Source organism: Sardina pilchardus, chromosome 9 (assembly GCF_963854185.1).
Source record: "Sardina pilchardus chromosome 9, fSarPil1.1, whole genome shotgun sequence".
In the NCBI taxonomy this organism is placed as follows: Eukaryota; Metazoa; Chordata; class Actinopteri; order Clupeiformes; family Clupeidae; genus Sardina; species Sardina pilchardus.
In genome coordinates this window covers 32,261,393-32,274,036 of record NC_085002.1, presented here as the reverse complement: position 1 = coordinate 32,274,036, position 12,644 = coordinate 32,261,393, and the positions used below count along the sequence as shown (strand labels likewise).

General features: G+C 53.0%; 1 protein-coding gene across 4 annotated transcripts in view; it reads left to right on the top strand.

Annotated features, from left to right (window-relative positions):
• The window catches only part of srgap3 (SLIT-ROBO Rho GTPase activating protein 3), a 73,201-nt gene that overhangs the window by 38,487 nt on the left and 22,070 nt on the right, over positions 1–12,644 (top strand). For all 4 annotated transcript variants that reach the window (XM_062544773.1, XM_062544772.1, XM_062544771.1 and 1 more), the window contains exons 5-10: positions 4,159–4,344; positions 7,133–7,261; positions 9,573–9,794; positions 10,204–10,305; positions 11,284–11,481; positions 12,245–12,329. In XM_062544773.1, the coding sequence (XP_062400757.1) occupies positions 4,159–4,344; positions 7,133–7,261; positions 9,573–9,794; positions 10,204–10,305; positions 11,284–11,481; positions 12,245–12,329 (922 nt within the window). The remainder of the gene's footprint in view (positions 1–4,158; positions 4,345–7,132; positions 7,262–9,572; positions 9,795–10,203; positions 10,306–11,283; positions 11,482–12,244; positions 12,330–12,644) is intronic.

The window sequence follows — 12,644 nt, the reverse complement described above, 5'->3', positions numbered from 1 at the left end:
GCACGCTCCATCTGGCCCCGGGCCCCCCACTAGCTGCACTCAGAGCTGATGTTTATGAATGAAGCTGCGCTAGTGCCCACTCCTCCTCCCCCCAGGTGACCACACCTCTGCTCCGTGGCCACCACACACTCCCGCGGGAGCGTCGGAGGCAGCCGTGTGCCTTTCAAGGTCGGGGGCGGATGAGCGCGAGTCTGCTCGTTTCTGGAGGAGAGCGGATGGCTGTCGTCTCCCCCCCCCATCCACTTCCTGCCTGGCTGGCCTGACTGCTGGCTTGCGTGGGTATTTGTGGAGTGTGTGATGGCCGCGGCAGGTTTTATTTTCTGTGCGGATAAAGGCAGCCGTCTCCTCCAGCTCCTCTCTCATTCCCCCTGCAGAGCACACGCAGCAGATAGAACTAATCCAGCGCACTGTCATATTGGACGTGTCCTGCTGCTAAATACACTGACAGCAGGAAATGGAGACGTGTACAGTATGTAGGAAGGCATAGATTGTGCTTATGCTGATGAAAGTTTCTTGTGTAAGGTTTGGAGTATAGACTTTAAAAGAGGTAGAGATTGAGCATGTCTAATCTGAGCTGTTGCAGGCATGTATGAGGAAGCTATGCTCTGTGCATGTTCTGGGTTCATAGTTCCAATGTGTTTGTTGTGCTCAGTAGAGCGAGCACTCTGAGTGGCCTTGGAAATGCAATTGCACAAATGCGCTGCATTGATTCAATAATGAAAATTAAAAGTATTACCTGCATCCATTTGCTTGTTTTGATATACGGCTGCTATTGATTGGAGGTGCAGGGCCCCTCTTACCCTGAGGGCTGTGGAGCTGTGGAGAGAATATGAAATGAGGAATATGGAAGCTCAACACACCCTTTTGCATTTCCTCTGCTGAAAAAAGCACAGTCGCAGAGCCGATTACTCACCTGACTATAAGAAACGGGCCTAGAGCACGCCGCATTTTCATTTGCTCGCTTTGGGGAACCAGGAGCTGTTTTTATAATGAATTTGCAGCCCACACTGCCGCTTGTACTTGTGTTGCAACACATTATAAAAATGTGCCATTCATTCAACCCCTGGCTTTTAAATAGCCACTGCGGCATGATTCTGGCTCCTCTCTAACCGCCTGGAAAAAAAAAACACAAAAAAAGCAGCCATGTTTTTTTGGCCGGGGACCTTTTTGCTGACAGCCATTGAAACACAACTGTGTCACCAGAGTGTGATGATGCTCAGTCGCCCGGGTTTTTGCACAATTCTTACCGATCAGCCCAGAGGTTGGAAACGGAGAGAAAAGCAGGGCGTTTGGGAGAGGGCTTGTGCAGCACTGGTGTGTCTGGTTTCATTACAGACCTCCGCACTCATTAACTGTAGGCCTGCGAGGCATGGACAGGTCCTCTCAGTTAAAGCACACGTCCTGGTGGGGTGCCAGTGGTCACTATCCATCCACTGACCCTTGTGTGTGGACTAGAGTCTGGCCAATTAGGGCTGGGATGTAAACAAACACCCCGTCATGTGTTCCCTGGAGCTTAATCCTGAATCTCGTTATCACAAGCCTCTAATTGGCCACGTGAACGAGCCTCCTCTGCAGTTCTAATCAGGCAGCGGCAGAGGCTACTATGGGGCCAGATGTGCCATTTTGCGTGTTGAGGCGAGCGCTCTTTTAAAGGTGTAGCGGCTGTCACAGCTGTCGTATCCGGGGGAGCGTCTCGGCTGCGCCACAGTGGTGGGGTCTTAAAGGCTAACAGCTTGAAGCTGTCGCCATGAGAAGCCTCCCGCCTCCCGCTCCCCACCCTGCTCCTTTTAAGCGCATTGTTTCACTGGAGGGCTCTCAGGCGAGTATGCCAAGGCTGTCTGTAAAATCTAGGAAGAAAAATGTAGCTCACTTGGCTGGTTTGAACGACAGCAGAGTCTGACTTTGTTAGTCCGCTCTCAATCTGTCACGTGTTGAAAGCGCAGACATTTACGACATTTCCATACAGTGTGAGCTTTCATTAAAAGGTTTTTGATGTTCAAAGGAGGTGATGCAGAAACTCTATCTTGATGCAAGTAACTGTAGCACTCTGCCCAGGATAGGCTTGCCTTGAGCGTGGCAACATAGCCTTTGCATGTATGTTTGTTTGTGTGTGTCCCAGGGGTGAGGAATGTATGCCTATTTGGCAGAGCAGAATGCTTTGAAGTGGGCCGTTTCTAGGTTAATAGCTTGGCCTGCTGGCTGCCGCGGTCCTCAGCTGAGGCGCCGGCGTGCGGGGATCCCCCCTTTAAAGATGCGCCCGCATCTGGGCCGCCTTAACGAGCCTCCGCGTCCGTCTGGCCGGAGGGGTGGACGCGGGACGGGACGCCCCTGTGTGGTCCTGTCTGTGGTCCTGTCTGAGCAGGAGCTCTCTCTCTCTCTCTCTCTCTCTCTCTCTCTCTCTCTCTCTCTCTCTCTCTCTCTCTCTCTCTCATTAGTCCTAGAGAAGGGCCCAGTGTGTCTGGTGTGCAGTGAGATGCTCTTCTATCCCAGGGCATCAGGGGAGACGTGCTCTCACTGGGTTTGAGCTGCTGCTGCTGGAGCCGCAGTCTGGGAGGAGGATCATAGAGGAGAGAGAGGAAAGTGTAGGGCCAACCATACGTTAGCCTTGACACACACACACACCGATACACACACACACGCACACACACAGATACATACACACACACACACACACACACACACACAAACACACACACACAGATACATAAACACACATGCACACACACACACACACACACACACACACACACACACACACTCACACAGATACATAAACACACACACACACACACACACACACACACACACACACACACACACACACACATACACACATACAGAGGGAGAGCGCAGCGGGAACCTCTCCAAACATTAGGTGATGAACAATCCCTTCTCCTCACAGAGGGAGTATAAACAGGGAGTGGGGGTGGATATGGTGGTGGGGGGCTGTGTGTCTGTGTGTGTCTGTGTGTGTCTGTGTGTGTCTCTGTGTGTGTGTGTGTGTCTGTGTGTCTGTGTGCGTGTGCCAAGTCTGCCCCAGATGAGTGGCGCATGGATCCCCCCTCCTGCTTCCTCTGGCAGCTTGATTCAGTCTCTGAAAACATCATGTGACTGGCATCTGCACTGTGTGTTGGAGACGGGATCTGCTGGAGTGCTGTGGGGGGGGGGGGGGGGGGGGCACATATGCTTTTCACGATCATGTTTGTCTGCGTCTTGTGACAGTATATGGCTTTCGTTACACTTTGCATGCGACAATAAAGACAAAATGTCAAAATGGCGTTATTGGTTGTTTTAGTGTGTTTCTCAGGCACATAATGACAAGCTTCAGGGTTCTGCTGGTTAGGCCACAGTGAGCCAAACACCCTCTGGGTGTTCGCTTGATTTTGATCTCTCTTTCTACTGAAGGAGACGCGTGTTAGTGCTGTTCTGTGAGTTCCATTGGGATCACGCAGGAAAAACACACATGCGCTGCGTGTATTTGTATTGAGTTTGTATGGCTCTGGGTTTCATATGCGTGTACAACCATCTGCCAAGAGAATAAAGTGCAAGCGGGCACAGGAGAGGGCATGGCCTTGGCACTGGAGAGGGTGAGCAGCCGGACTTTGGCTGTCGTCCCTCCTGTGCCCCTCTCTGGCAGCCGGTCCGTCCCCGCTCTCCTCTCCTCTCTTTCCTCTCCTCCTCCTCTCCTCCTCTCCTCTCCTCCCCTCTCTTCTCCTCCCCTCTCCTCTGCTCCCCTGCATGCATATTCATGCTGGTCTCCTGACTGCAGAGCTGTGCTGGGAATACTGATGGCTTCCTGTCGCAGGAGCTTGTGCAGACGGGCGTGGGCTGGGCCCAGAGTACCAGGGGGATGTCAGCACTAGATGTGCCTGGTGCCCTACAGGCCTGGCTCTGGGGGAAATGCCTCAATGAATGCAGAGCCACAGCACGCGTGTTTGCTCAGGGCACACTCATAAATCAGCAGTGCTCATTACCCATCTCTCATTTGACCTTTCGCTCCAGTTCGCCGTCATGCATTTGGGTGTGTCTTGTGTTGGTTCCCATGCTGACTCTCTTCTCTTTTTTTTGTGTGTGTGTGTGTGTGTGTGTCTGTGTGTGTGTGTGCGTGCGCACGCACGTGTGTGCCTGTCTCTGTCCCCGTGTGTGTGTGCGCTGCAGGTGATGAAGACGTATCACATGTACCACACGGAGAGCCTGAGCGCCGAGAGCAAGCTGAAGGAGGCCGAGAAGCAGGAGGAGAAGCAGTTCAGCAAGTCGGGCGAGCTCAACGTCAACCTGCTGCGCCACGAGGACCGCCCCCAGCGCCGCAGCTCCGTGCGCAAGATCGAGAAGATGAAGGAGAAGGTGAGCGAGCGGCCAGCCTCGCGTCTGCTAGCACTGCGTCCGTCAGCACTGCTGACGCTAGGGCCACTGAGGCGTGCCCCCCTGCAATATTCCCTTCATTTCCGCCTCCTGCAGTATCTCCACACACACACACACACACACACACACACACACACACACACACACACACACACACACACACGCACACACGCACACAGCAGAATCGGTGGCGGCACCAGGATTTTTCATTGCTGTAGCTAAGCTGTTGCTGGGCCTGTTAAAAATGCCTTTGAATGGAAGGTAATCCTAGGCCTATACAGCTGCAAGCGGGGACATTTAAAAAGGCATTATGCTCCTGACAAGATGAATACGACCACAAACTCAATAACCATAACCGGATCCTTCACTTCTTATCTATTCAGATTTCACAACACCCAGCACTGCAGCCATCCCATCATTTCAAGACCTTAAGTTAGCATAGCCTATAGGTGACTATAGTGTTGAATTTAAAAACAAATAAAATGACCCCAACACTATCATTCTATCTATCATTTAAAAACAAATTCTGGTAGCCTTGGTGTTGCTTAGGTGTTGCTAAGCCCAAATCTTGGTGTTGCTTAGCAACATCAAGCAACACCCTAGTGCCGTCTCTGACCAGAATCTTATTGCAGACCCCGTCAGGGGTACAGTATTGCAGAGCAAGGAGGCCTTTGCAGTGGCTTAGCTCCTACTGTAGCTCTCCCCCGGCGTCTGATCGTGTTTATTTACTGCTCTCCCAGAAGGCCAATGGGCTGGAGCTGATCAGGTCTGATTAGCCTCAGTGGAAACAGCCTTGTGGAAGTCATGAGCCATGAGTTCAGATTCTGTGCTGGGAGAGCGGGGATGTGACCGAGGCCGAGTTCAAATGAGGCACTGAGGTACGCCGCTGTGAGGATCCTCAGACTTGACCACCCCCACTCCCCCCCCCCCCCCCCCCCCCCCAGGAGCCGGAAGGCATCCCTGCGCTCCGACCAGCCAGCCTAGCAGACCAGAGCACCATTTCCAGGTCACTGACCCCGGCCGGGGTGATCTCCGGCGCCCCTCACTGACTCTAATTCCTGTGAGGCGCTGGGCCTGGGTGGCGTGGTGTGGCGTGGCGTGGAGAGTGCCACCCGAGCTGATGGATCCGGCTGCCCTGTGTGCCTGAGACGCTGGTGTGGGTTTATCCTCCGGAGGCAAACGGGTGTGTTTTTCCCCTCCATCTGGGCTGCATTGTGCTGCTCATGCAAATGAGCTGGTTGTTAGGGCAGCGCAGTGCTGGAGGGAGCAGCCAGCCGGAGGCACGGCCCTCTTCCTCAGGCATGCAGTGAGCACGCTCAGAAGCTGGCAGCCCAAACTGCACAGGCCCACACTATTTATATCACTGGAGCTATGGATGCTCTCTCTGTCTCTCTACCATCCCTCTTCTCTCTCTTTCTCTCTCTCTCTGTCTCTCTACCATCCCTCTTCTCTCTCTTTCTCTCTCTCTGTCTCTCCTCTACCATCCCTCTTCTCTCTCTTTCTCTCTCTCTGTCTCCTCTACCATCCCTTCTCTCTCTCTCTGCCTCCTCTACCATCCCTCCTCTCTCTCTCCCTCTCTCTCTGTCTCCTCTACCATCCCTCTTTCCCCCCTCTCTCTCTCTCTCTCTCTGTGTGTTTGTCTTGCTATCTCTCTGACTCCTTTTACTGCATGACCTGATTCTGCAAGCTTGCAGACTGCGCTCCAGTGCTACCTGCGCTGGGCATTTAAGAGTCTAGCATGGGGCCCCATAAAATAAATCCCTTCGGTCCCGTTCCTTTATCTAGCTAGTTTTATGACAAATCTGTGGGCTCATGATTTCTCTTTGGTATTTCCAGAACTGCACTGAATTCAGTTCTGTCACTTCGGCTGATTTGTGTTTGATGCTGAGATGGAGACTGATTTCATGTTTGCGTTTGTGCTTTGGCTCGCTGTATATTTTCTGTCAGTTCGTTATGGATTGGCCTGGCAGAATGCTTTATCTTTTGCATGGAAACAGTTGACAGATTTGACTTACAGTTGTGTTTGTTGAAATATGGAAGACGTCCCATCTGGAGTCCACTAGCAGAGAGGAGTCATGTTAGCCTGAGCACGCCTGTGCTCCCCCCCTCACCCCTGCAGAGTACACGCCAGCTGAGGCCATCCAAAAAGACAGAGAGTGAAATAATCAAGCAAAACAAATAGCCTTGGAGCTCCAAACCTAATGAATGACAGCGTCCCAAAAGCATTTGCACGTGTGTGTCTGTGTGTGTGCTGCGCGTGCAGGCAAACGGACTAAAGTTCAGCTGAGGGCCTGTGTTGTTGTTTTTTTAGTCTTCTTTCTCGTGCACAAGTCACAGTGCCTGTTTAACCACATTTCGGAGCTTGGCCCGGTCCCAACATCTATCCAGAAGCATGAACGGAGTGGACTGGCCTAAACAGCTGGTCATTCTCAGCATGTGTGTGTGTGTGTGTGTGTGTGTGTGCCCGTAGCTTGATAATGCACTCTGAATGCAGTGTCTGCAAAGTGTTCAGTAGTGAGACCACCCCTCTGCTGACTGCAGTGCTCCTTCTTGACCTTTGCAGAGTCCCCACATGTCCTACGGCTTCAGTTATGCTGTTCATCCCACTGGGAGAACTCCACACTTGCCCTCCATCCAGTCTTGGGAGCTAGAACATGCCGGCTCATAGTTGCTCTCTGTAGTGCATTGCATTAGCGTCACTGTGGCTCCTCGTGTAGGTGACTGGTCTGTTTGTTGACGTGTCCCTTGTCTGTCCGTTCTTCTCCTCCAGAGGCAGGCCAAGTACTATGAGAACAAGCTCAAGTGCACCAAGGCACGCAACGACTACCTGCTGAACCTGGCGGCCACCAACGCCGTGGTGGCCAAGTACTACATCCACGACGTCTCCGACATGATCGATGTGAGTACACAGACGGCCTGCTGGGCTTTTACTCTTCGTTTACTCTATCTGTTTATTTGTTCATTAGTTATTTGTTTATTTGGGGTGGTTTTTAAGTCAGTTGGGATTCTGAAGTTTAAACGTGGCGACAGTGTGGCTCTGCTCCCTCCCATCTGTTTTTAGGACGCAGTGTGTACTGACCTCTCCGGCGCTGCGCTTCACGACTCCCAGGGTTGGGTCCCTACACCTTGGAAAAGCTTCGGGTCATTTTTTTTTTCCGAGTCCCATCTGCTGAGCTCTGTAGCGGCTCGTCAGCGGGGCGCCAGGAAAAACAGGCGCTGACAGTGAACTAGTGCTCTGGCTGGGGGTGCTGGAGCAGGCCGGGGGGGCCCGCGCTCCCGCCGCTTCCTGACTCCGGCAGGCCGAGGGAGGCGGGGAGGGGAGGGGAGGGGAGGAAGCGTGGACCCTGGTGGAGCTGCACACACGCACGCGCCCGCGCGCCCTCACTGGATGCGCCAGGATATTTGTTCTGACATGCTCTTCTCTTGCACTGACCCCGCGGCCCACAGCTGGTTCAGCTTTCCGCTCCCATGTTGTTTTTGATGTGCAGGGGATGTGAACTGGAGGAGGAGAGGTCCTATGGAGGGAGGGAGGGAGGGAGGGAGGCCATGAGGTTGGGCTTTTATGATGGTCCAAAGAGCATGCCAACATTAACTTGGGCTATGTGGAATTACCTTTGGTCACGTTGGTGAGTTTGCTTTGAAAACCACTAATGGCAGTCTTGTGCAGACAGACCCCTGTGGTTAAATGGTCTCACCCAGCTCCTTCCTGCTCTCTGCAGCTTTATAGGTGTCCATTTGCTGAGCTGAATGCTCGTCTCGGGCTCGTGTGCACACATGACAGCAGAGCAGTATAGGAAGAGAAGACCACAGGCACCACCACCACAGCCTGGAGGGAAAGAGACGGTTAAGGCAGCCCGACCCCCTATAGCTCTGTATGGGGTGCTGTGAGTTCACGTGTGGAAGCCTATATGATCCTCACTCAGTGAGACTCCACTTACCTCAGATGCTGCAGTCCTGAGACATCTGAGATTGGACACTCTCACGGTTGCCGCTTCTCTTTTTTGTGTGTTGCGGTGGACTCTTGAGGCGCTCGTGTTCATTGGCCACGCCAGTCCGCATGAGCCGAGCGGATGGCCAGAGCGATTGTGAGCGCCACTTCCTGTGTGTCAGAGCCAGGCATTCACTGCCAGCCAGACGCTGAGCAGGCCGGCTGCGGAGCTTTTCATCCGCACGCCATGCCAGGCACTCCTCCAGAGCGCCGAACGAGGACAAAAACAGTCGGCCCGCAAAAATCATTGATTTCAGATGCTTGGATCGCTCGTTGTATTAGCGATTTCCCTCCAAAGTGTCTGGATTTTCCCCCATCGCTCGTCAATCCGTTCTTGTCATAGTGGGGAGATTCCTCTAGCCAAACTTCACTCCGATATTTACTGTACGTGCGCCTTGTGTATTCAGGTGCTAATCTGTTATGCTAATAACACCTCCCCTCGTCCTCCCCCTCCTGGTGGAACTGCGGCGCTCCTGGGAGTGCTGGGCTCTTGACAGCAGCTGCTAACAATCTGCTCAGTAAAACGCACACATCCTCCCCTCCGGCTCGCCAAGTGCCCAGCCCCTGCACTGCACTGCACTGCGCTGGAGGATCCACGTGTGGCGTCACGCGCATTACAGCGCGCTGACCTGACTCTTGCTCTGGGGGGTTGGGAGTCGTTTTTCCTCCTCCTCCATGTTAACCCACAGACTGGGAGCGTAACTGGAGCCGCGTGTTCATTAGGGACGTTTAAGTGATTCACACAAGTCGGATTTGCCTCTGGCACGTTAGGAAGTTGAACCTGGAGCGTTGCTAAATGAGGTTAGTTTTTGATGCGGCTCCACGCTTTAACTAATTATGCCAGGATTCCCTGCTGTGCTTGCGCTTCTAATTTTGTGTTTATATGTAGCGTTATATCATATTTTGCACCAGGCTTTTACATATTAATTTGCCCAAATTTGGCGACTGTTTCATGTCTCTATCTCCAGCATCACAGGAGTGCCCCTCTCTGCCTTCATCATCAGCTAAGCCCTAGCAGAGCTGTGTTGCATTTTTAAAGCCTTGATTTCTTTTTGCGGAGAGAAATCGCTTAAGCTTGAATAAATTAAAGGGGCACTTTAGCTGGGGAGTGCTCTAACATTTACCTTTTCTTGTGTAACGGGTGAAGGCGAAAGTCAATAATGGTTCTGTTCTTCCTCTCTTCACACTTCTTCTCTCCCTGCCCTGTCCCTCCTCTGTCCAGTGCTGTGACCTGGGCTACCACGCCAGTCTGGCCCGCACCTTACGGACGTACCTGTCAGCGGAGTACAGTCTGGAGACGTCCAGGCATGAAGGGCTGGACGTCATCGAGAACGCCGTGGACAACCTGGACCCTCGCAGTGACAAGCACAAGCTGATGGACATGCACAACCAAGTGTTCTGCCCGCCCATGCGCTTCGAGTACCTGCCCCACATGGGGGACGAGGTGAGACCCCGTCGTGTCCGTCCCCTTCTGGTGTCCGTCATGTCCAGTTCAGTCCCCTACTGTGACTGCCCTCTGGTGCAGCTTCTCTTTCTCTCTGTAAAGCTCTGAGCATCAGCACCATGAGACTGGATGTCTTTAAGGGGGGCAGGCTAAAAGAGATCATGTCATGTCAGTGCTAATGCCTTACAATACTATCCTGTATTATAGTGAATAGAGTAATGAATGAACAGTTGATTGTTGCCTGACTGTGTGTGTGTGTGTGTGTGTGTGTGTGCGTGTGCGTGTGCGTGTGCGTGTGCGTGTGCGTGTGCGTGTGCGTGTGCGTGTGCGTGTGTGTGTGTGTGTGTGTGTGTGTGTGTGTGTGTGTGTGTGTGTGTGTGTGTGTGTGTGTGTGTCTCTGTGGTCTCAGGTGTGCCAGGTGAGTGCCCAGCAGCCTGTGCAGACGGAGCTGCTGATGCGCTACCACCAGCTGCAGTCCCGCCTGGCCACGCTCAAGATCGAGAACGAGGAGGTAAGCGCTCCACTCCACGTGTGCCCCGCCCCGCCCCGCCCCGCGCCGCGCCCGCACGCTGCTCCGTTCCCTCCCTCGTCTCTCCTCCTGCTAATTCGGGAACGGAGGCTCTCTTTTCCGCCGGATCGCAGCTGCGCTCATTTCAATTTCAATTTGCAGGCCGTGTGCCCTGGGAGCTTTTAAGAGTGTATATTTAGCGTTTGGCCATTTGCTCAAGAGCGGGGGTGTTTTTTCTGGAGGTGAGTCAGTGCTCTCAGGTAATCAGGAGGCGACGCCCACCCAGTCACGGCACCGGGCCGCAGCCAAAGTGTGTGGCTGAGTGGCTGAGTATGTGTATGCAGGCTGCACGGGCGGCCGTAATGACCCCTGTCTGTCTGTATTGATGACTGTGTCTCGTCCTTATCATCCGGCCTCTCATAAGTGGCCGGTAATGGACAACTAGTGTCACGGCGAGAATGAGGCCCATTCATCACCTTGTGCTGTGAATGGGACCACATGCTGTCTCCCACGCAGCCATGCGGGCCCTAATAGACTGGCCCTACTGTAGCGCAGGGCTCGCCGCTGCGCAGGGCCTTCAGCCCAACACCAGATTCTCTTGAACGTTCTCCCAGAAAGGCTGTTTAGATAGATAGCAAGCAGCCTTATGCCCCATTGTCAGCATGGCCAACTCCAATAATGGTGTGCTTGCGGATTGTAAAGCCGTCTGACACGATTGATATAAATCAAATGGGATTTGATAAGGGTAGACTTCCTTCCTCTCTTAAGGGTTCAACAACGCTAACAATGCTCTGCAGACCTTAGAAGCCCTCCACTGAAACAACAGTGGAAAAATTGTGTAATATTTCTGTATACTCAGAGTTTATGCTTAAACTAGTTACAAAGTAAGGCATCTGTTAATTGCCATCAGTAATGTTGAGATAATGACGGCATATCAATCTCATACTGAATTTAACGCACTACTCCCTTTGCCTGTGTCAGGTGCGGAAGACCCTGGATGCCACCATGCAGACCCTGCAGGACATGCTGACCGTCGAGGACTTTGACGTGTCCGACGCCTTCCAGCACAGCCGCTCCACCGAGTCCATCAAGTCTGTGGCGTCTGAGACCTACATGAGCAAAGTCAACGTGGCTAAGAGGAGGGCCAACCAGCAGGAGACCGAGGTCTTCTACTTCACTGTGAGTCACGGCTCTCTCCCTCTCGCCTGTAGCTCTCCCTAGCCTCAGATAGAACATTCTGGTAAAACCTTCACAGCCCAGCATGGCCGTCTGTAAATACTGAATGGCTGTAGCTAACAGCAGATTATACTGTCTGTATGCTCTAACAGCCCTAGCTTTCCACCATTTCCCATGAGCTACAACATTGTTCTACTCCCTTTAAAGCTCCGTCTACCCCTAGCGTAGTTTACTTCTCTTAGCTTTTCATCAGTTTCCATGACTCCATACTTAAAGATGCAGCCAACTACACCTCAGCAGTCTAGCTTTCCACAGCTACATGGCTGTGTCTCAAGAAGACTTTTTACACCCTTGCGTATTTCCACACTTGATGGCTAATTGCTTACATTCGTTGTCTTGGTTTTCCATTCGTTTCCATGGCTTTGCTGTAGCTAGCCGCCCGTAGCCCTGTGCCTCTCTTTAGTGATTCAAGAGCTGTGGTCTGCCGTACGGTCGTCTCATCTGTCAGAGCTGTCAGCACCCCCCCATCATCACGCAAACTCACCCAAAACACTCATGACATGCTCCATGCTCGTGAAAATCATATGGAGATTAAATCCTGCGTGGAACAGATTGAATTTGGGGCCGTGCGGCGCGGAGCCGAGCGGGGGGTGAAGTGCGCTCCCAGGCGGACGCCAAGGGCCCGCCGCCGCCCGGCCTGCACTGCTCCCGTCAGATCGCATTAGCCGCGCTAACCTGCTGACGCCTTCATCCCTCTGCCCCGCAGAAATTCAAGGAGTACCTGAATGGCAGCAACCTCATCATCAAGCTACAGGCCAAGCACGACCTGCTGAAGAGCACCCTGGGAGAAGGTGAGCACACACACACACACACACACACACACATTCACACACACACGGACACACACACACACACACACACGGACACACACACACTCACCCTCTCTAACTCAATGTTTGCCATTTAATGTGAAGCGTGACTGAGCTGCTGATCGGTCACCTCTAATTAGCCTCCCAAGGGTCCCGTCTGAAGGAGGCTTTCTAATGAAACCGTGCGCTTGCGTGCCATGGGCTGTGTTCTAATGCAGAGCAGTGGCCACTCAGGGCCCTCAGCCCTCGGGACAGGGCAACACCTTCAGTGACCATGTGAGGGAAGCAGCCCAGTGG